At 51.6% G+C, this 21,173-nt stretch overlaps 1 protein-coding gene and 1 long non-coding RNA gene across 5 annotated transcripts in view; one reads left to right on the top strand and one right to left on the bottom strand.

Annotated features, from left to right (window-relative positions):
* The window catches only part of LZTS3 (leucine zipper tumor suppressor family member 3), a 46,616-nt gene extending 28,030 nt beyond the window's left edge, over positions 1-18,586 (top strand). For 3 of the 4 annotated variants that reach the window (XM_088056460.1, XM_088056459.1, XM_005517947.3), the window contains 3 exons: positions 7,010-7,498; positions 9,029-9,859; positions 10,999-18,586. In XM_088056460.1, the coding sequence (XP_087912586.1) occupies positions 7,049-7,498; positions 9,029-9,859; positions 10,999-11,709 (1,992 nt within the window). In that variant the 5' untranslated portion in view covers positions 7,010-7,048 and the 3' untranslated portion in view covers positions 11,710-18,586. The remainder of the gene's footprint in view (positions 1-7,009; positions 7,499-9,028; positions 9,860-10,998) is intronic. The other variant, XM_088056461.1, reaches the window with a different exon arrangement.
* A 1,079-nt stretch (positions 18,587-19,665) lies between these two features.
* LOC148184074 (uncharacterized) lies at positions 19,666-21,165 on the bottom strand. Its single transcript, XR_015772779.1, has 3 exons — positions 21,038-21,165; positions 20,434-20,658; positions 19,666-19,865 (listed from the first exon to the last, which is right to left on the bottom strand). It is a non-coding gene; the product is annotated as an uncharacterized LOC148184074 (long non-coding RNA).
* Between the last annotated feature and the right edge of the window lie 8 nt (positions 21,166-21,173).

Consider the following 21,173-nt stretch of genomic DNA (forward strand, 5'->3'; position numbering starts at 1 on the left):
AGCCAGCTGGGGGACAGGGCACTGGAGTGTGGGGTGGGACAGTTTGGTCCCCAGTGTCCCCCCAGGCAGCTGTGGGGCAGGGAACTGGGATGTGGGGTGGGACAGGTTGGTACACACTGGCCAGCTGGGGGATGGGGAAATGGGAAATGGGACAGATTGGTAACCAATGCATCCCTTGGGCAACTGGGGAGACTGGGAAATGGGCCGGGGACAATGACACAGCTGGACCCGAGTACCTTCTGGGGGCAGTCACAAGGGTCACAGATGAACCCTTCCTGGTGGACACACGGGATTTGGGATGGCAGTTTGGGCTGAGCTTGAAACCATCCTGTCCTTTGGTCAGAAAGTGAAATGAGGAACAGGGATTTGGGATAAGGGATTTGGGATTTGGGATAGGTTGATAGCCAGAATGTCCCTTGACCACAGCTGGAGGAAACCGGGACACGGCAGATGGGACAAGGAACAGGCCAGTTTGGTACCAAACATCTGGTGGTGGGACTCGTCCCCAGGCGCCACTGTGAGCCCCACAAATGCTGTCGTGACTCTCCTTGATGTGGGTCTGGATTCCTGGCCACACTCCCAAATCCCTTGGCATCGGGAATTGCAAGGAGTGGTCTAAGATAGAGCTGGTTCTGAGGACCCTGGGGACCCTCACAGCTGAGAGTGAGGAGCTGGGGACATCCTGAATCAAGTGCTGCCACCCACTCGAGGCCAGAGGGGCTTTGGGGATGCAGGAATCCATCACCCTGCAGGCTGTCCCTTGGCAGCTCAACAAGAGCTCCCCCGAAGAGCCGCCTGGGTCTTTTCATCTCATCTCTTTTGTTTCAGGCTTATTATGTAAATAGCTGATGCGGCCCCCATAATGAGAAAGTAGTTTCCCAGAATACAAAAGGCTGTAATTATCTCATTAGCAGGCGGAAAGGAAGAGGAAATGTTTCTAAGCCGGCTCACTTTTATTTCCCTCAGCAGCGCAGCCCCCAAAACCGGGACCTGCCTGCCCCTAATCCTGCCACCCCCTCCTGATGCTGCCACGTTTTCAGGAGAGGAAAGCGAAGCATGATCCTCCTGTCTCAGAAATGGGTTTGTACTGGGTGGGCTGAGGGCTTTGAACTGGGCCCAGTTATCCAGAGGATGCTGCAGGCCCGTGTGCTGACCCCTCAGTGCTCTCAGGAGCTGGGACAGGCGTAGCTGGAAAGTGAGGAGGTCACAGAGGGACAGGATGGTCCCCACATTCCCAAATTGGATGTTCCTAGGCAGGACAACCATGCTGGACAGTCCAAGTCCAACCTCCCTGCTCCAGCAGGGTGCCCTAGGGCACATTGCTCAGGATTGTGTCCAAAAGTAAATCCAATCATAAATCCTTTGCACAGAAGGATGGAAAATGTGCAGACACACAGCAGCCTCACGGCCCAAGAGGTGTCTGAGGGTGGCTGCAAGAATTTGCCACTACTTGACCCTCTAACCTGCCTTTCTGAGTTTGCTTTTTAGCTCTGAATGGGGAGGAAAAGATCTGCAGTGCAGGGATAAATGGGAAAAGAGAGGTCTGTGTCCTGGGGAAGGAGCAAGAGTTGTTCTTCTGACTTCATTTGGCTTTTGGTTGTGGAAAAAGCTTGTGGTTGAAAAGCTCGAGATCTGCGTGTTTTTGCAGACAGGTTCAAGTGTGTTTGTGCTGTATTCCAGTGGTGGAGGAAAACCTGGCAGCCACCAAGCCAGGATGGGGGAAAGAAGTAGGAGGAGGTGCAGAAAAGAGCCACAAGGGTTACTTGAGGGCTGGAAAAAAATGCCTGTGAGAGACAAGAAAAGCTCATTCTGTTCCCCTCTTCAGACTGAGCAACTTGAGAAGGGTGTAGGAGAACAGGAGGTGCCGGGGCACTGCAGCCAGGTGGGAGGGGAGCTGTGGGGTCCCTGCCTCTTGAATCAATCCCAGTGGAGGAGATCTCAGCCAGGTTTGGGTCCAGCACGGCCATAAGGAGGTGGCAAGTGATGGCCTGCGACACACAGGAGGCAGAGCAGTGGCTGAGTGGCTTTTCTTGAGGATGTGATGTACAAGAAAAGGTGGGGGAGAGGAAGAGGGATGTGACTGGAACCTGCACCTGACACTAAGAGGACAAGAGGGAACAGCCTCTAAAAATAAGAGGTTTAGACTGGACATTAGGGAAAATTTCTTCATGGAAAACTTCTTCATGGAAAGGCTGTCCAGGCCTGGCACAGCTGCCCAGGGCAGTGCTGGAGTCCCCATCCCTGCAGGGATTTAAAAGCCGTGTGGATGTGACACTTGGGGACATGGTCAGTGGTGGCCTTGGCAGTGCTGGGGGATTGGTTTGACCCCATGGTCTTAGAGGGCTTTTCCAACCTGAATAATTCCGTGATTCTACGATTCTACAAGTGCAATTGCAAATCTGGGTTTCAGTGGTGTTTTTTCCCCAGGGCTTGTTAGTGCCTCTCTGGACACAGGTGGTTTTGCTCCCTCCAGGGTCTGTGTCTTCCCTGCTAACCCATTCCTGTCCTTCCCTTCCCACTTCACCTTCCTGGACAAAGCTGGAATTATCACAGCCATTCTTTTCCTACCCTTTCCCACCATTTCTAACCTGGGTCTAACCCCTGGTGGTTCCACCACCCCAGGACATGTTGACTTTTCCTCCTCCAGCCAAACCAACCCCTTGGCAGCACTGCAAACTGGCAGAGCCAACCTGAGCCGTAAACACAGGGCAGGTGAAGGCCCTGCCCCTACACAAACAGCAGCACAGAGCACGGCTTTACCGTGTCAGAAATTGCTCGCTCGTTAAGGCCCACGCAAACAAACCTGACTGATGAAGGTCAGGGGCACACCTGTTACCACAATTGGCAAGGGGAGGGAATTTTTTGACCTTCAGATGCCTTTGCTGCCCATCCTGCCAGCTCCACATGCCTGGGATGGCGCGGGTGCCAAGGCCCTGCCTTGCTCTGGGGCTCTCCGTGCCCAACGATGACTGATTCCCTTCTCCCGTGGCACGGTGCCCGAGGTATGTCTGTCTCTTTGTTAGGAGAGTGTTAACAATTAACCTCCTCGGGCAGAAACAGAGCCAGGCCTCCATAATTTAGTCTTAGTTAACCATTCAGCTGCTTGTCTCAGAGCAATTTTTCTTCTTTTTACTGGAAGGCGTTCGCTGAATGGTCTGGGTAGAGTAAGTGTGAAGACTCGGTTGTTATTTTACGAATTACTGTATTTACAATAACATCTAGGAGTGTCCTGGAGCTGCAGGCATGGCAGGAAACTTTGGTAAGAGGTGGACATGCAGAGTTTCCCTGTCACAGCTGGGGAAAAGGACATTTCATCCCAGATTTTCTGTGTCAGGCGTCAAAATATTGCTGTCCCCGGGTGAGGCTGCAGCAGCTGGATGGGATGGGGAGGTGGTACAAGGTGGAGTGTGCGGATTCCCAGTGTCCCTGGTCAGAGAAGGTCGCCCAGCTCAAGGGAGACTCTTCTTTCCTTCTAAAGGAGCAGCTTGGGAAGGAAAAGCTGGGAAAGGGAAACCCCTTGGCTTCCCTCAGCCTCCCTGTGCTCATGGACAGGCTCCCGGGAATCACCCACTTGCAGTTCATGTTCCCATGGGAGGGAGGCAGTTTTCATGGAACCATGGGATGGTCTGGGTGGGAAGGGACCTTAAAGCTCACCCAGTTCCACCCCCTGCCATGGCCAGGGACACTTCCACTATCCCAGGGTGCTCCAAGCCCCATCCAGCCTGGCCTTGGACACTTCCAGGGATCCAGGGGCAGCCACAGCTTCTCTGGGCACCCTGTGCCAGGGCCTCCCCATCCTCAGTCAAGAATTTCCTCCCAATATCCCATCTAATCCCACCCTGTCAGTTTGAAGCCATTCCCTCTCGTCCTCTTGCCCCAGAGGTGGCGAGATTTAAGCAGAAGAAATATCTTGGGAAGTTTTTAGTCCCACATTCCCCCAAACCTGGAAGGAGAAAAAACCACTCTCCTGCTCTGTGCCGGAGCATGGCAATGCTATTCCTGTGCTCCAAATTTGATTTCACAGCTCAGCTGAGGAGCAACCAGTGTGAAACCTGATGGGGAACTGGAGCTGGCCAGAAGATAGAAACACAAGGGTTGTTGCTCTCAGAAAAAAATGTCCCATTTTGGCAAACAAAGCTGTACTGTCAGGGAATCTCTTGGCACTTCTGGAATCTCCTTAATAACACATTTGTAACACTTGTCTGTATGCTCTGTTTATCAGATCCCGGGTTTGCAGTAAACATAAGCTAAGAACAAGAGGTTTTATTCAGAATATTTTCTTGGGTGTTTCCCAGATAAAAGAAACTTGTTGTTGTGCTGGCCGTTTTTTTTTTTTTTTGGAAGGATCAAACTTCCCAGTGGCCTCATCCTGCCCTCAGAGAGTCAATGTAAATGTGCAAATGTCACCGTGAAATTTACCCAGTGAGGGAAAAGTAACCTGGATTTCTTTCTTGCTGGCTGGGGAGCACAGCAAGGAGACAATGCCACTTCCTTGTCTGGAGCTGAGACCTTCCAGCATATCCCTCCCGTGATGCCTGGTGTCCCATAAAAATAAGTCACAGCCTATAGAGGTTCCCAAAGTCACTGAAAAGCAGGTTATTCCTAAACTAGGAGGACAAAAACTCTTCCCTTGACTCATAAAATCCAAAGGCATTGTTGGCTGAGTGCAGCTTCAGGTGGGTGTTCTCCATCCTTCCTCATCACTCCACAGCCCAGCCAAAGTCTCCAGGTGCACCTGGATTAACCCCTGGGCACTGTCAGTGGTGATGCTCCTTGAGAAGTGTCCTCAGGGTGTGCTGGGGTCAGGAGTGCTGCTCACAGCACATGTCCAAGTGTCACATCCTGGATACGTGAGCAGACCCTGCCACTTCATGCTGCTGGCAGAGGTTTTGTCACCTATGACCAATAAACACTCGTGTTTTGGCTGTAGTGGATTGTCTCACGTGCTCATGTGATCCTCCTTTACTGCCTGGTCCTTAGACTTTCACCAGGGAATGGCATGAGATCATCTGCAGGGGACAGAGGTGCAAACTGCAGGCTGTCCTCAGCAGGGAGCACAAACTGTTCACTTAATGCTCGTGGTCATAAAATCCGGGGTTGGGTTGGGTTGAAAGGAACCTTAAATCCCATCCCAACAGCTCTGTGCCCTTTCCTTCTGGCCCAGCAGTTGGCACATCTGCCACTCGGGCTGTACTTTGGACAGGGCAGGATGCTGGGGAAGGGGGAGGAGAAGCCTCCAGAAATGCAGTTTAATAAAAGCAAAGTTGAGCAGCACAGACCCCGCTTTAACCTTTTTAATTCTTTTTCCATTCCATTATTAGTGCAAATAGCAAGGCCCTGTGAGACACCACACAGGAGCTGAGCTCCAGACCTCAGCTTGCTCTCCAGGGAAATAAACCCAGTTCTGCTTTACTCAGGGAGGGCTGAATGAACATCCCTACCCCAGGGAGAGGGAAAACCCCACTGAAATGGGGATTTTCTCCATCTGCCCTTCCTGCTGGTACTGCTTGACCTCTGCCATCCCTGAACCTTTCTCTAAAGGGCATCACTATTTTTATCCCATCCACAGGGAAACCTGCACCTTCTGCTGCCCTTAAGTCCTGCTTTAGTCCCCACACTGCCAGGATGGTTCATCCTGGAAAACCTGGAATTGAGGGTGCCTGAGACAGAAGAAAAGCATCCACTGTGAGTCAATGAACTCAGTAGGGCCAGATGGACAAGGGTCAGCTGAGTGGCCACAGCTGTCCATGAGCCACCGACCCTGCTCCTCCAGGTTTGGTTTAGTCACTCAAAATTTGCAATGCACCCTCTCCCTTCCTTCAGGTAATGAGATCTTTGGCTTGTACAGGTTCAAATTCTCCATTATGCAATGAGGCAGCAAAAAAAATGTTGTTATGGGTCTTTTATTTTCTTAAATAGGATTTTAGACCTCTGTGTAAAAGCTGATGAAGAGCATCTAGGCATGTGAGAATTAAGTCCCAAGAGCAGGTTCCAGGTTAAGGTTCCAGGACAACCCTGGTGAAAGATAACTTCTGAAACCATTATTTGCATGTTATCCATGTCCCATGTTTTGGCCAGCCCAAGGCACAGCCTAAGTAAGAATCAAATGGAGAAGGGGAATAAAGGTTTAAAAGAAAATTTAGGATGACACCTGCACAACAGCATCTTTTTAAAAGCTCAAGTTCAGGAAACAATCCCAATAAAAAAGAGATTGAAATTGTGTTGCTTAAATCCTGTGGTGTCATCCCTAAGGGATGTGCTGGAGGGAGCACTTGTATGAACCAGGACCAGGGATGGAGACCTTCCATCACCACGGGAACACGAGCTTGTTCAAACCTGGGAGAAGTGACAGAAATAATTCAGGCTTGGGCACAGCAAACGGTTTTGTCTCACCGATACCGTAGAGCTGTGTTGCAGTCTGTAACCTCAGGATCTCATCCAGGGAAGCCGCAGGGTTCTGGAGACCAGCATGGAACACCAACAAGACGGGCTCCCGTTCATGAAGCCATTTATTCAGCACGGGAACAAACTCAGATCCAGAACAAAGAGCCCTGAACAGAGGCACAGCAGGGGTTTTTGAGGGACAGAACTCTTGAGGGTCTCCACCCTTGAGGGTGGAGTTCAGGGTCAGGGACCACTAGAAACACAGCAAGGGAGAAACCCCCCAGGGATTCAAACCCAGTCAGAACCCCTGGGTCGTCCTTCACAAGGGGTTTGGGGTGGGACAATGCTTATATGAAAGTGACTCTTTGCCTCCCCCGAGGCACATCACAACAGAGCTGTGCCTACTAAAATCCATGCAACTCACTCTCCTGGGAAGCACAACCCTTGGACTGAGAAGATTTTTGATAACTGTGGGTGGGATTTGGGGAATGTTGCTCCTCCAAGGGACCCGGGGCTCCCACAGCAGAGGAGAACCCCATCACCAGGACATGATTTTGATCTGCAAAGGGCACGGCGGACAAAAGGCATCTCTTTAACATTAATCTCTTTTCCCTCCTTGTCCCAGTGCCACTGAGCTGTGCCTCCACCTCACCCCTACGCTGCCATGGCCACGCTAGAGACGCTGCCCGTCCTCAGTGACCCGGCCTACCCCAGCCCGGAGAACTTCCACGGCTTCACCCCCCGCTACTCCCAGACCATCCCCAAGAGCGCCATGGGGAGCGTGGGCAGCGGAGTGGCCAACGACCAGGAGTTCGCCATGAAGAGCGTGGGCACCCGGACGCAGAGCAGCGGCCGGCAGAGCGAGGGGCCCCGCAATGGCTACTCCGCGCGGGACATCTCCAACCGCTACTCCGGCGAGGAGAAGACCTACAAGTCGGAGAAAGTCTCCAACTCCCTCTACATCAACGGCGACCTGCGCAAGAGCGAGAAGGTGAAGATGGACATCTGCGGCAACGTGACCACCAACAACGAGAAGAACTTGCCGCCGCCTCCCCAGTACCGAGAGCCCAGTAACCCACCAAAGATTTTGCCAATCTCCGGCAAACTAGACCAGGTGAGAACCTCCTGGAGCAGCTGGGTGGCCGTGGCACTTCTCTCTGGAAGCACAGACCGGGAGGCCTTGGGCTACGGTGCAATCTTGATGGTCTCATTTTTATTTCGTACATTTTTATGTAGAGATGATATAATTCTTATGACTTTCAGGGCGGTAGTTAGTTCTTGAGGAACCCAAGAGCACGACCACAAGTCTTCCACATACAGCTCATTTAAGGCTGTATTTAAGTCAGTGGCGATTCCAGCTTCCCTGAGATGCCTGCCTCCCTGAAGGATGGGGAGGGAGCTGGAGTTGGCTTCTGTTTCAGCAGGCCCAGCATCTGAGCCCCACTCTTGTTCTGTGTGCTTTGTGCCTTTCACAGGCACACCCACTGCCACCTAAAGCTGGTGCTTGAAAGCAGCCACGAGCATCTGTTCACAATCCCAGTGCCCCTTGTGAGGGAAAAGGCTTGGGAACTACCCCTGTAAACATTATCTGTCAGCCCAGCCCAGTCCTCATGGTTCACACTGGCTTCAGGGAGCAAAATCTCGCAGGCCTGGAGGAACACAGCCCCAGAGGCAGCAGTGTTTTATGTAGCCTGCTGCTCTGCTCCAGTGACTTCCATAATTTGTGTCCAGTGTTATTTCTGCTGCATTTGGTGGCCTTTTCTCCTGGGTTGTTAATCCAACAGCCCCTGCAGTCCATCTCAGTCTCACACTTGGTCTCCAACCTCCAACCTGTTCAGCAGGGCTTATTCTGTTTCTCCTAAAAGGCATTTTCAAAATACCTTTGTTCCTCCAGTATAATTTTCACCTAAAATCGAACCTGCAGTAGGGGAGACTCAATCCCGTTTTGAGGAAAGTTTTGTTTCTAATGGTGTGCATTGATGGGGTGAGAAATATGCAAGGCCTTAAAATCCTTTCTAAATCCCTTACAGCTGTGATCCATTGTCCCCCAGCATTGTTTATGCCACAGAAAACACAAATTTCAAATGAGCAGCAGCTCCAGCATGTTCCCTGCCTGGTGTCACTGCTGTCACAGCTCCTACCTGCTCCTGTCTCTGGACAAGCAGGACACGAAGTCCCCAGAGGCACAGGTCACTGCTGGCAGGAGGGAGATGTGATGCTCCTGAGGCAAAAGGGCTGCTAATCTAAGGGTTCAATTCAGCTTTAAAAGGGCAATGCAACCTCAAGGCTAGAAATATAATCAGCAAAAATGAGAGTTATTTTGATCAAGTCTGGTATGCAAGGGGCAGCCCTCCTTGTGAAAAGCACTAAGAGAACCCAAGGAGTATTCTAGGGAAAAATCACGCGGGTTTGGGGTGAGTTAAGATGGTTTCCTTTCAGCTGGGGGAAGGGAAGGCAAAGTGTTGCCCTTTGAGTGACCACAGGTCCCTCACGTGCAACCCCAAAGGGTCCAGGGTGTAACAGGGTGGGATAAGGAGCCAGCCCAAGCTGCATCAGCCCCACCCTGTGCCAATGTGTCTCTTTTTGTGTGTTGTCACCAAGCCTCCTGCTGTGTTTGATGCGTGGTCCTTTTTCCTTTTTGCAGAGCAATGAGCCCTTAGTTAGACCCTCAGCCTTTAAACCAGTAGTTCCTAAAAACTTCCATTCCATGCAGAACCTCTGCCCGCCACAGAGCAACGGGATGGCAGAGAACAGAAAGAGCTTGAACCATGCCAACAGCAATAGCCCGTCCGCACCCAAGGGTGGACTCGACAAGAGCAGCCTTAACAGGACTACAAACCAAGGCGGGGGGCTCTCGGATTCGGGCCGTAACTCGCTAACAAGCCTGCCCACCTATGGGACGGGCTACAGCCAGCACGTGGGCCCCATGAGCGCCTCCACGAGCCACATCAACCGCATCGGGACCACCTACGTGGAGAAGAACATCGTGGGATACAACGGGATATCTACCTCAGACAGCGGGCGGTCCTCGAGCAAGAGCACCTCGTCCTTCAACAGACTGAACCATCTCAACGAAACGATGCCTTTCCACTCGCCCTCCACCGACGACATCATCCAGGACCTGGAGGACCGGCTGTGGGAGAAGGAGCAGGAGGTGCTCCAGATGAGGAGGAACCTGGACAAGAGCGAGGCGGCCATCTTCCAGGTGTTTGAGGAGAAGCAGAAGATCTGGGAGAGGGAGATGGAGGACCTGAGGCAGAACTATGCCAACAAGTTGCAGCAGGTCTCCAAAAAGGCGCAGCGGGCTCAGCAAGCTCTGCAGCTCCAAATCTTCAAGCTCCAGCAGGAGAAAAAAAAACTCCAGGATGACATGGGACAACTCCTCCAGCAACGAGAGGAGCTGGAGAAGAAATTTGTGGCTTTCAAGAAGGAGCAGGCTGAGTTCCTCCCGAAGATTGAAGAGACCAAGTGGGAGGTAAGAGCGTCGTAACAGGACGTGAATGAGGTTTCTATTGCGGGATTTGGCAACCCAAAGTATCTCCCACATGCCCCAAGTGGAGCCCCCAGATAACAGCCATGGGTTGGGGACCTCCAGGTAAGAGGTGACACTTGTCACCTCACTTGTCTGAGTCCCAGGCCTGTTGATTTCAATTAGGCTAAAATAAGCACAACTTTTTGTGCACACCCTCCTGTGCTGGTTAATAATTTGACTTCGCAGTCTGGTCACTCCAAGTCGTGACATTCAAATCGAGTTTCAGGGAACACAGGTTTTTCCACACAGGTACTTGTGCCTGCCAAAAATGGGCTTAAGTCTATTTTAATTAAATTCTTTTACCATTTGCTTTTGGGCAAACCTTGAAACTGCTTTTCAAATATTTGAGTTTTTTTTAAATTGAAGATATAAAAGCAACTGAACTAAGAATGACATCGATAGCCATGTCTACCTCATGCTTTCATTGTAACACACATTTTTCAGTCGTTAATAAGTTTATCTCTTAAAAGGCTGAAAGGAAAATTCCTGATTCTAGCTCTCCCCTTGAGTCCTACATAATGTGTTCCTACCGTTTCTATTTTTAGAAACATTTTATCAAGGTCTGTTTGTATAGCCAGTGCTAACATACCTTTTTTTTCAGCTTGATCATGTGAAGAATTTTAATCCTTCCATGCACAGCCTAGAAACTTTAAATTTATTAAGAGTGCAGAGGCAAAACATAGTTCTAGAATCAAGAAGACCTTATTCTGCTAATCCTGATGGAAAGTCAACAAAGCTGGGATTAATTAGGCTCCGAAATGTGCCATTTGCAGACATTCAGCAGAAGATTTGGGAATGATCCCCATGGGTTTTTGGGTGGGAGATTAAGATGAAGGCAGGATTGAAGCATTGCTGGTGGGGACTGCAGCACTGGTCTTGGCTGCCTGGGAAACTCCAGCTAGGAACAGCATCAGGTCCCCGAGAGCCAGGAAAAAACACTGAGGTGGGGACAACCTCTAGGTCTGCGGCATGGTCTGGGTCCTGGTGAAGGCTGGGTCCTTGAGCAAGGTCATTTCACAGGGGACGAGCAGCTCCTTGCTGCCATCCACCATCCACCAGCCTCACGAGTGCTCTCCCCACAGGTGTGCCAGAAGGCAGGTGAGATCTCCCTGCTCAAGCAGCAGCTGAAGGACTCCCAAGCCGACGTCTCCCAGAAGCTCAATGAGATCGTGGGACTGCGGTCGCAGCTCAAGGAAGGTAAGAACTTCCTACGGGAGAAAGAGGAGCAGATCCTCACCCTGAAGGACTCCTACAGCTCCAAGAGCGTCAACCTGGAGATCTGCGAGGGCGAGCTGCAGAGGAAGATGAGCGAGGTCCAGGTGCTGAGGGAAAAACTGAACCACTGTGAGCTGGAGGTCTCCGGCCTGAAGCGGACACTTGCCAGCATGGGACCTGCGGGGTCTTTTGGTGGGGACCTCGGGGAGAAGCTGCGGGACCCGCTGGCCTGCGAGAGCGACGAGGCCAAGATGCAGAGGCAAAGCGAGGACAGCGTGAACACCCTGAGGAGGGAGGTGGAGCGGCTCCAGACGGAGCTGAAGCTGGAGCGGCAGCAGCGGGAGCAGCAGGTGATGGACTTCGAGGAGGAGCGGCGCACGTGGCAGGAGGAGAAGGAGAAAGTCATCAAGTACCAGAAGCAGCTGCAGCTGAACTATGTGGAGATGTACCAGAAGAACCAGCTCCTGGAGCACAAGGTCAACGAGATGAACACGAAGGCCACCAGCCCCCCACACACCGAGGAGAAGAAGACATGGACTCCCTCCAGACTCGAGCGAATAGAGTCCACTGAGATCTGAGGAGGGACCGAGGCAACACGATGGAATTTTTTATTGCTGTGCATGTACTACCTACTCAAGCCAGTGATCTTCCGAAGGATAATGCGCTCCCGTCGGAGCGGTGTGAGCGTGCTCCCACCAGGCTCCATCACCCTTACTCTCCACTTCTGTGCTCTGTAGGTAAAATAAGTGTGGATGTGCGTTGGTTTTCTATCGATAATGCGACATCTCGTCTGGGTTTTTTCCTAGTACAGCTGGTGAGGGTCAATTGGCTCTTTTATAATCTGCCCTGACTGTTACTTTGCTAGAGGTTGCCACACCCTCTCCTACAATTCACCCTTCTTCGGTTGGTTGTTTTGGAGGGTTATATTCGGTTTCTTTGGTTTTCCAAGCATTTAAGTGCAGCAAAACAGTTCAAAGTGGCAGGTTGGTTGTTTTTTGGGTTATTTTTTTTTTTCCAGGACATTTTTAGCCACATTGGCTAATGGAGCAAAGCTCTTGGGATCATGAGCAAACTCAAGTATTCTTCATCAAGTATCCTGTCTAGACGGTGGTCTTAGTGAAGTCAGTGCGAGCTTGGCCACTGATTTCAGTGAAACCAGACATATCTCTACCAGACGACTCCCTCTTGCCCTGGTTGCAAGAGGTTAGGACATCCTTGAGGAGCAGGATGAGCCTGTCCTGGTAACAGAAGCCAACAAGGAACAATGTCCCAGCAGGAGCCTCTCTGGAGGCTCAGCAGAGCTTAACATATGCTGCGTTTTCACTTCCTTGTGGTTTCGTCCTGCAGTTCCACTCCTCTCCCAGGTTGTGACCAACCCTGGGAGCAGAAATACCCTCCCACCTCTGCCTTGGTCCCCTTACTCTTACTCTATACCCAAGCTGTCTACAGCAAGAAAAAAGCTTGGAAATCCAAGCTAGTTTCCTTTCCCAGCAGCCCTCTTCCCAAAGTCAATGGAATTGTGGTTTGTGGAAGCCCCCAAACCCATGGGATGTTTATGCAAACTGAAGCTTTAGCAGTCTGCCCCAAAAGTGGGCAATTGTGCCACCCTGTCCCCCAAATGAGTGACACCTTGGTGCACTCTCTTGGCCCAGGGTCTGCTTAAAAACAGCACTCGAGCCTCACTCAGGAGTTGCAGGGGGGGCACAGCAGCATCACAGCTGGATTGCAACTGTCAGCCTTCAGTCCTGCCATTCCACAGCCATCCCACGGGGCATCCCACACTCCAGGCATGGAGATAATAACTCACAGGCCTAGCTCAAGAAACTACTCAGCTACTAACTCTGAGCATGAAAGAAGTCCTAAGAGGGGAAAATGCTTGAGATCACGCAAGTGCTTATGCCCTGGCAGAATAATAAACCAAATCCTACGGGCATGGTCACTGAGGCAGCAAGACCTGGCATTCCGCTTGAAAACATGGGCAAAGTGAGCTCGGTTCTTCCTGTCATGGACTATTTTTTTACCATGAGTCACAATAAAGAGAAGAAAAATTATGTGGAGTTTGCACTGGCCAAAGGATCAAGAGGAGTGGGGATTTTGGCTCTTTGCCCTGGGGAGCAGCTAGAAGAGAAAAGTTAGAACTAGCACTGGGATGTTCTGAAATGTCTTGTGAGGTGACTCCAGGGTGAGTTTGGCCAGATTACATTTCATGTGAGTACCAAGGAAGAACCTCGAGGCATTGAGGGGCTGAAGACCTTCCAAACAAAAGCCCTGAAGCTGCACATTTTCCATGTTCTGTCTCCCCAAAGCTCTCCTGCTCATGAGCAGGTCTGACCTTCAGTTTGAGAACAAACATTACTGTGGTGAGCTTCAGACTGAGCACAGTGGAGACTGCAGTTAGTCCCACCAGCCCAAGTCATGGGACAGTGCCGCTGGCCAAGAGCTGGTGGTGGCTGCCAGAGATCTCTGGAGCCATTGGAAATGGAAAAGTGCAGCAAGACCAGGGTATTTCAAGACCCCAGCTGACAGTTCCTGTCATTTCCCACCACTTCTGCCCATGTGTTTGGAGCTGGAGAAAGACAACTCATGGAAAACATCGGGGCAGCTCAGGCTAGGCCCCTTTCCCTGGACCAGCCATAAAAGGGGGATTAGGTGAGGTCTAACTCCTGATGGGTGTGGGGAAGAGTCCTACTGCAAATCCTGAAGATGCTACAGCAGTCTTGGATGTCAGCCCGTGCACCCCAGCAAGGAAGGAGTGCAGCTGCCTGCCAGTGCCACACAGCTGCAGCCTTTGCCATGCCCAATGAGACATCCACATGCACCTGGCCAGGCAAATCCTAGAGCTTCCTCCATGTCATAGTCCAGGCCTTCCAGACAGAGTCCAACATCCCACAGTGTCAGGGTTGGAGATCTGATGTCTCGCACCATCTCAGCTTTCTTTTCGCATCAGACAAGCCCACGTTGTCCTCCCTCCAGAAGCAGGTGCTTGGTGTCTGTTCTTGCAAAGATTGTTCACCTTGGAGGAGGAAAGGTCCACTCCCTCTGCCTTCTTCACTGCATCACACTGATCCAGAGCTCCAATCCAGATCTGAGAGACTTCGACTGTGGACATTCCCTGGATGACAAAGCCTTGCAGACACCCATTAAGGCACTGCTGCTGCTGGTTTTCCCTCTCTCGGGATTCTCCACCCAGGATCCCCCCAGCATCCAGCTGTCCTGCAGAAACCACTCCACCTGTGCTATGGTGACAGAAAAAACAGATGGTTTTGGGAGCCAAACTGCCACAAAGGATTCCTGTGCTTCAGGATTCCTCCCCACAACTGGATGTGCTGCTCCCCATCAAGTCCTCTCCCCTGTGCCAGTCCTTTGCTCAGCAGAGATGGAGCAAAATGATGGTAAGACACCTGGATTCCTGCTGTTTGTGCCCAGGTGGAGCTCACCTGGCTCCTTCCAGATCTTTACACTTTCACAAGTCGATGAAATCTCTCACCAAAAGCTTTGTTGAGGCTCTGGGGTCAGCCCTGGGTTAGGACAGCCAAGGGGTGCCAGGCTGGCGTTTGGGTGACATATCCTGGGAATGGCCAAGTTGGCTGGCAGTGTGTCTCTTGGAGGCTCAGGCAGGGCTGAAGAATTGTTCCTGTCCCATGGAACTCCACCCAGAGTTTGGGCTGGACCATCCCCCAGCTGTCTCCTCCACCTCGGAGCTAGGGGAATTCAGCGCAATGTCCTGGCTCTCGTGTCATTCTCCAAGTCCTGCCCCCAAAATCCTCTCTAACTTGCCACTGGCCACCACCACAAGCTGTGGCCATGAGGGTCTCAGCTCAGTTGCCCACACATGGGGTCCACAAGCATTAGAGATGCCCTAGGATACCAAACACACGCAGCTGGAAAATATGATCCAAGATTTTTGGGAGAGCCATGCCAGTGGTGGCAGTCCTGGAGCAGCTCTGGTGTCACAGGACCCCCATGTCCAGAGGCCTGTCATGCTCCAGGCACATCCACACGGCAAACAGAGGACACTGATCAGCTCCAGTGGCTTCCATCCATGAGGATGTGGGCTAAGCAGGCTGTGCTGGTGCCAGGGAAGGTCCTACTCTGCTGTGAGCGGGGCTGCTTTGCTCCACCACCATCCCAAGGCTGGCTGCTTTGGCTGTCCCAGCAACCCAGCTGGGCTGATTCCAGCACTCCCCTCTCACCCCCAGGGTGAACACCACAACCAGGGCACCTTGTTGTGCCTCACACAGCCCCACTTAGCTCCTGCCACTGTCTGCTAGCAGCTGGTGGCCCAAATCCTGCTGTCACTGGTGGTGGTCACTCACCTCCAGGTTTCCACGCTCCAGAATTGGAATTGTTTCTCTTACGCTGTTGTACAGAGAGAAGTGTACTTGGATGTAAATAAGAGCCCAGCTCTGTATGTTGATGATTAAATGGAGACAAGAAGGCTCTGTGGCTTCTCTGTTGGCAAGTGGGGCCGAGCTCTGCACAGGGGGTGCTCAGCACCCCGACCTGTGCCTGGCTGTAGTGGGAATCTGGGCTTCAGCACCTTCCAGGAAAGCAATCCGCTTCAGATTAGCTCAGCCTGGTGTCACTCTGTCCTGCTTTGATACTTGCTGTCACCCTGAGCCAGGTTTGCAGTGGCCCCTTGGTTAAGGCTGAAGTCCCCTCTGCCTGTCTGCTGTCACAGCCATGCAGGTTCCATGCAGACAGCGGTTCCCAGAGGTGTCCCCCTGAGCTCTGCCCATGGAAAGGACCATCCTGCTCCCCTCCTGCCCTTTGCAGTGGCACTTTATAGCTCGCACAAGGCGGCGAGCTCACGAACAACACAACCAAAGATCTCTGGAGAGCGCTGGGCCGCACGCTTGGAGCTGTGTCCCGGCTTTCCTGCAGAGAGATGAGGCTGGTGTGGGCTGGAAAAGAGGAGTAAGAGCTGGCAGGGGACACGATTTCCCTGTGTCCCGCCTGGGAATGTTTGCAGGACCATAAGGGCCTTTCCTGTGTAAGGTAGGACAGGATAGAAAGGAGTTCCTGGGTGAGGTGATTGTCCCCAGTTGGTGACACCAATATCCTCCACAGCCATACCAATTAGCTCCACACATTTCCCGTGGAAAACATGGACCAGGGGCTGTCCCTAGGAGCTGGGATGGATGCCATTCCCTTTCTTCTTGAGGAGAAGATGCATGCCAAGCCATGCATCCTCTTGTCTTCAGGTAGCTAAATGCCTCTCCTCTTCAGAGCAATAGGTCTCTCTGGGTTAGCAGCAGACACCACTACAGGGTTCAGTCAATTGTTCAGGAAAATCAGCATCCTGAGAGCTGGTGGTCCTGCTGGCTGCCCCCTTGCTGTCCTCTCCACAGCTCACCCCAGGGCATCCTCAGCACCTTCCTTACCAAGGAATCAAATTCCAAGGTGAAGGCAGTGCGTTCTTCACTTCTCCTGCTCGGGGTGCTGAAGGCATCTCTGCCCACCTTTGCTCCATGAAGGCTCCTGGACCTGGCAGGAGCCCAGTGGGAGATCTGTGCTCCTGCAGGTGGGTGTTCAGGTGGGTCTGGGCTTGGGCAGATGCCTCTCACTGTGCCTCTGCTCCCCAGCCATTCTCAGCCTTCTCCACTCCACTCCATGGGATGGGAGAGAGCCCAACTCGTCATTAATTTAACCCAAACCTTCAGTTTAAACCTTGAAACCCCTTTACAAGTCACTGTTCACCAAGACCCCTTGCTAAAGATCTGTTCATGTGTTGCCTGTGCCCTGCTGCTCCTCTGCTCCAGCTCTCCAGGCTCTCCTGCCCCCTTTTAGATCATCCCACTGGAGCAGTCAGTGCCTCTCCCAGGTACATCTGGACAAGCTGGAGCTACAGCCCCCACTGAGAATGGGTTATCCCAACCCTGCTCTCAGGAACTTTCCAGAACAATGATCCTCTCCTCTCTGACATTCCCATGGCAGCTCCATCAGCCCTGCTTTACCTCCAAGGACAACCTGGCTTCCTGCTGAAGGACATTCCCACGGCCTGCAATCCTGTGGGATCATTGCACAGGGATTCACACCATCACCACCCAGCTCTGGAGCTCCCTGGTGCTTCCACCCTCTGTTAAAAACAGGGGTCTGAGGGCTCTGAGAGGTCCTCAGGGGCCTGCAGGACCCTGCAGTGTATCAAGGGGCTGGGATCACATCACATCTGCTGTTTGCAGATGTTGGCTTCCCAATGGAACGTTCCATGCTTGCAGTGCATCTGCCATCAGCACCAAGCTCCTGTGTTTTCAGGATAATCCTCATCCCTGGTTCTCCCAGTGACGGGGATCGTGTCAGGTCTGGAACCTGGGACCAGGCTGTGTCTCCACAGCTCTTTCACAAATCTGTTTTCTCCGGCAGGAAGTCTTTGCTTTCTGTCCCAAAGCAATAGGTTTTTCCAGGGAGATTTAAAAGGGACTCTTCCCAACTCTGACACCTGCAGGCAAGCCAACATTCCTGTGAACACCTTCATAGCTCCAGCCCTGGCCTCAACTCCTTTGGAAAGGGATGCAAGGTCCAGAATGGCTCTAAATAACCACAGTGGTCTGAGCTTGGTGGCCCCATTTATCTGGAGAGCCCAAAGCTTGCCGCATCCAGCAGGCCACCAGCCTGGACACACATGAGGTGTGACCCATCCCCTCCTGGTGTCCATCCACGGCTGAGACAGGGTCCCTGCAGTGGGTCTTCTCCATGGGGGAGCCACTGGGGTGTCTGAGCTCACCGAGTCACGTTGTGACAGCCAGTGGGGACACCGTGCTCTGCCATTCCTGAGAGCCAGGCTCGGAGGAGAAGGCCCCTTCACCCCTTTCCCGTGACCGAAAGGAGCGGAACGGGTGCGGGCAGAGCTCCGGCAGCGGCGCAGGAGCGTCCCAGCACCACCCAATGCTGCACACCCGGCTGATGTGTCTATGCAGTCCCTTCCCAGGCAGCCGTGTCCCCGCAGAGCCCAGCCCGGGGCTCCTCCAAGGTGTCTTCGTTTGCACTCTCCGGGACCCGGTAATCGCTGTGAGCCCAGAGGAGCCGCGCTGGCCTTTGCCTCGCTCCGGGCACCACGCTGGGGAGGTTTTCCTCGCCCCAAACCCACGCACGTCGCCGAGTCGTCCGTTCTGCAGCAGATCCATGGCTGTCCCCCCAAAGCCCAGCTCCCCACGGGGAGGAGGGCAGGTGGGGCAAGGCTGCTGTCCGACTTCACCAGCAATAACGGGAGCTCCGCTGGCGCCGGGCCGTGCCCCTCTGCAGGACCTCCTGCGTGAGACCCCTCGTCCCATCCCCGAGTGTAAATTCAATCCCAGCCTTGTGCTTTCTTCCCTCTCGTTTCCTGACGCCTCGGTGTCTCTCTTTCTCTCTTTCTCTCTCTCCTCTGACTGTGAATTCAAACCAGAAGTGTTCTGAACTCGACTCCGTTACTGTTCTGTTTCTGCGTCGACTGTTGCTGAGACTTTGCAAAAAAATAAAAAATAAAAAAAAAATCTAAAAAAAATATATAATGTAAAAAACAAAAAAAAATCTAAAAAAAAAATTTAAAAATTATATATATATATATATAAATATATATATACTTAAAAAAAATAACAAAAATATTTAAAAAATAACTCCATAAAGTCGGGTGTCTCTCCTGTCCACTTGATCACTTCCAAACGCCATTGTCTCGACTCTGCCTCTGGTTAAGTGTGTTTAAAGACAAGAGGTTGACAAAAAAAAAAGAAAAAATAAAAATAAAAATAGGTAAACACGCTGGGATTTTTGTACAGCCAAGGTGTATCTGTTTCAGAGGTTCTTGTCAAAACTCCACCACACTTCCCAGTTCCCTGCTGGTCTGTTGTCTGTTCCCATTGGGTTCTCCAGATGTGAAGAGCTACTGCCTTTGCCATTTTCTACGGTGAATATATAAATATATCTGTACAGAGGTATGTATATATATAAATAGACATGCAGATCTATATGTATACGTATCTCCAACTCTCCTCTCTCGACCTGACTGTGAAGGATTTTTATTGGGCAAAATAAAATGGAGAAAGGCCCCGTTTTAAAAACAGGACTGTGTGGTTTGTTTGTGTCACAGGTGGGAGAAGGGGGGAGAACCAGGGGGATTTGGGGGATGGATCCAAGGCTGAGGTGGGGAACTGGGGGGAAAGCTTCACTCTGGGTGTATCAGCATGCTCCAATGCAGCTGCAGTGGTGGGATGGCAATTCCCCTTCCCTCCTGTGCCAAACTCTCAGCTTGGAAAAGCCACATCCCCCCACTGGAGCATCTCTGGGGTTCCCTGGTTTCCCCAGCACGAGCCCTTCACTTGGCTGAAGGAGTGCAAAACACTCAAAATGCATCAAATTTGTGCTGGATCCCAAACGTTTGGGGTGAGGATTTGGATGCAGCCCGAGGTCCATCCACCCTCCCTCGTAACCAGGAAGGAAACACCACATCCAAAACCTCCTGCAACCTTTACTCCAACGAACCCCACCCAACTCTGTCAGCTTCACTAAAAGCAACAGATAAACGTTGTTTTTCTTTAAAAACCCAGCAATTCCAGCACTTTTCCCGATGGCAGCTTTATTAGAGAGGTCTCCTGCCCTCTGGTGACAAAGCTGGTGCCTCCCAGGGCAAAGTGAGTCGGGGATTCCATGGGCTCCCTCAGGTTTAAAGCCTGAGGTGCCATCAGCCAGCGTGGCTCTCCCTCCAAACCCCTGTGGCCTCCTGAAAATGGGATTTCCTCACTTGCCAGAGGATAAAAACCTGGAAAAGGAAGACAGAAAATAAACCTGGTAGAAATATCAGGAAGGGACACAAGTGCTAAGTAAGGCTCAAGGCGGTATTAAATAGTTTGCCAGTGCTGACAGCCTGCAGTGGGCAGGAGAAAGATTCCTGGGAACAGTGGAGCCGTGATTATGGGAAATACTCAAAATGTGTGCGGACACAGCCCTGGCCAACGGGCTGTGGGTGGCCCTGCTGCAGCAGGAGCTCAGGCCAGGCCTCCACGGGGCCAGAGTCACCTAAATCCCCCCGTTCCCTTGGGACAGCGACGGGTGTCAGCTCAGACACGAGCCTCCCACACACCCCAGCCCACACATTCCAGGGGGCTGGTGCCTCCCTGGGGACACAAAAAGGACATTGTGAAAAACGAGGTTCACATAATTTTTATAGAATTTAAAAGTTTAGTAAAAAAACAATGAGGAGAAAAAAAATAAGTAAAGTATACAAATACGGCCGGGTGTCTCTGCATTCAGCTAAGAGAGCACACCTTACTAACAAAGGATTGTCCCTTAAAAACAGAACTCTACTACATATCCATGAATTCTCTTACATATTCATACATTCTTCTTAGGATCTTTGGTGTTCTTCTGTTTAGTTTTCTCTTGCCCCCTTCCCAATAGATCAATCTTCTTGGTGCCAGCGAGATTTACATTCTCTGATACCAGAAATGCAATAAATTCCTCCCCAAGAGTTCTGGTCACTGCTGTCTTCATCTGGATAAGATAGTTTACAAATGCAGTTCTCTAGCTATTTTTTTTTCCTCAGTCTTTGGGTTCTACAAACAAAAGCAGTTTTTATTTTAATACTATGCCATAGCCTAACATATACGTATTATACTACTATTTCTAAATTTCATCAATAACAGAAATAAAGAAAACTATATTAATACAACAAAATTTCTCATTCTTATACACATAACATTCATTTTAATATTTGTGAAAATCCAACAGTATAAAATGTATCTATAACAGAGATCCCTGGGTGTGCAGGTACCCTGCGGGATTCTGCAGCCAATAAAGGCGTCCTGTAAGCACAGACCCACAGAGCCACAGAAAGCTTTGGTTGGAAGGGACCTCAAAGAGCATCGAGCCCATCCTCCTGCCATGGACAGGGACACCTTCCACTATCCCAGGTGGCTCCAAGCCCCGTCCAACCTGTCCTGGAACACTGCCAGGGATCCAGGGGCAGCCACAGCTTCTCGGGCGGGTCCCAGGGCCCGGGTGCTGCGGGGCGGCCACGACGCTCCAGGAGCAGCCCCGGGACCGCCATGGCGGCGCCCACGTGACGTGG

Source organism: Pseudopodoces humilis, chromosome 6 (assembly GCF_049639895.1).
Source record: "Pseudopodoces humilis isolate 2021_Gansu_Grassland_sample_001 chromosome 6, ASM4963989v1, whole genome shotgun sequence".
Lineage (NCBI taxonomy): Eukaryota > Metazoa > Chordata > Aves > Passeriformes > Paridae > Pseudopodoces > Pseudopodoces humilis.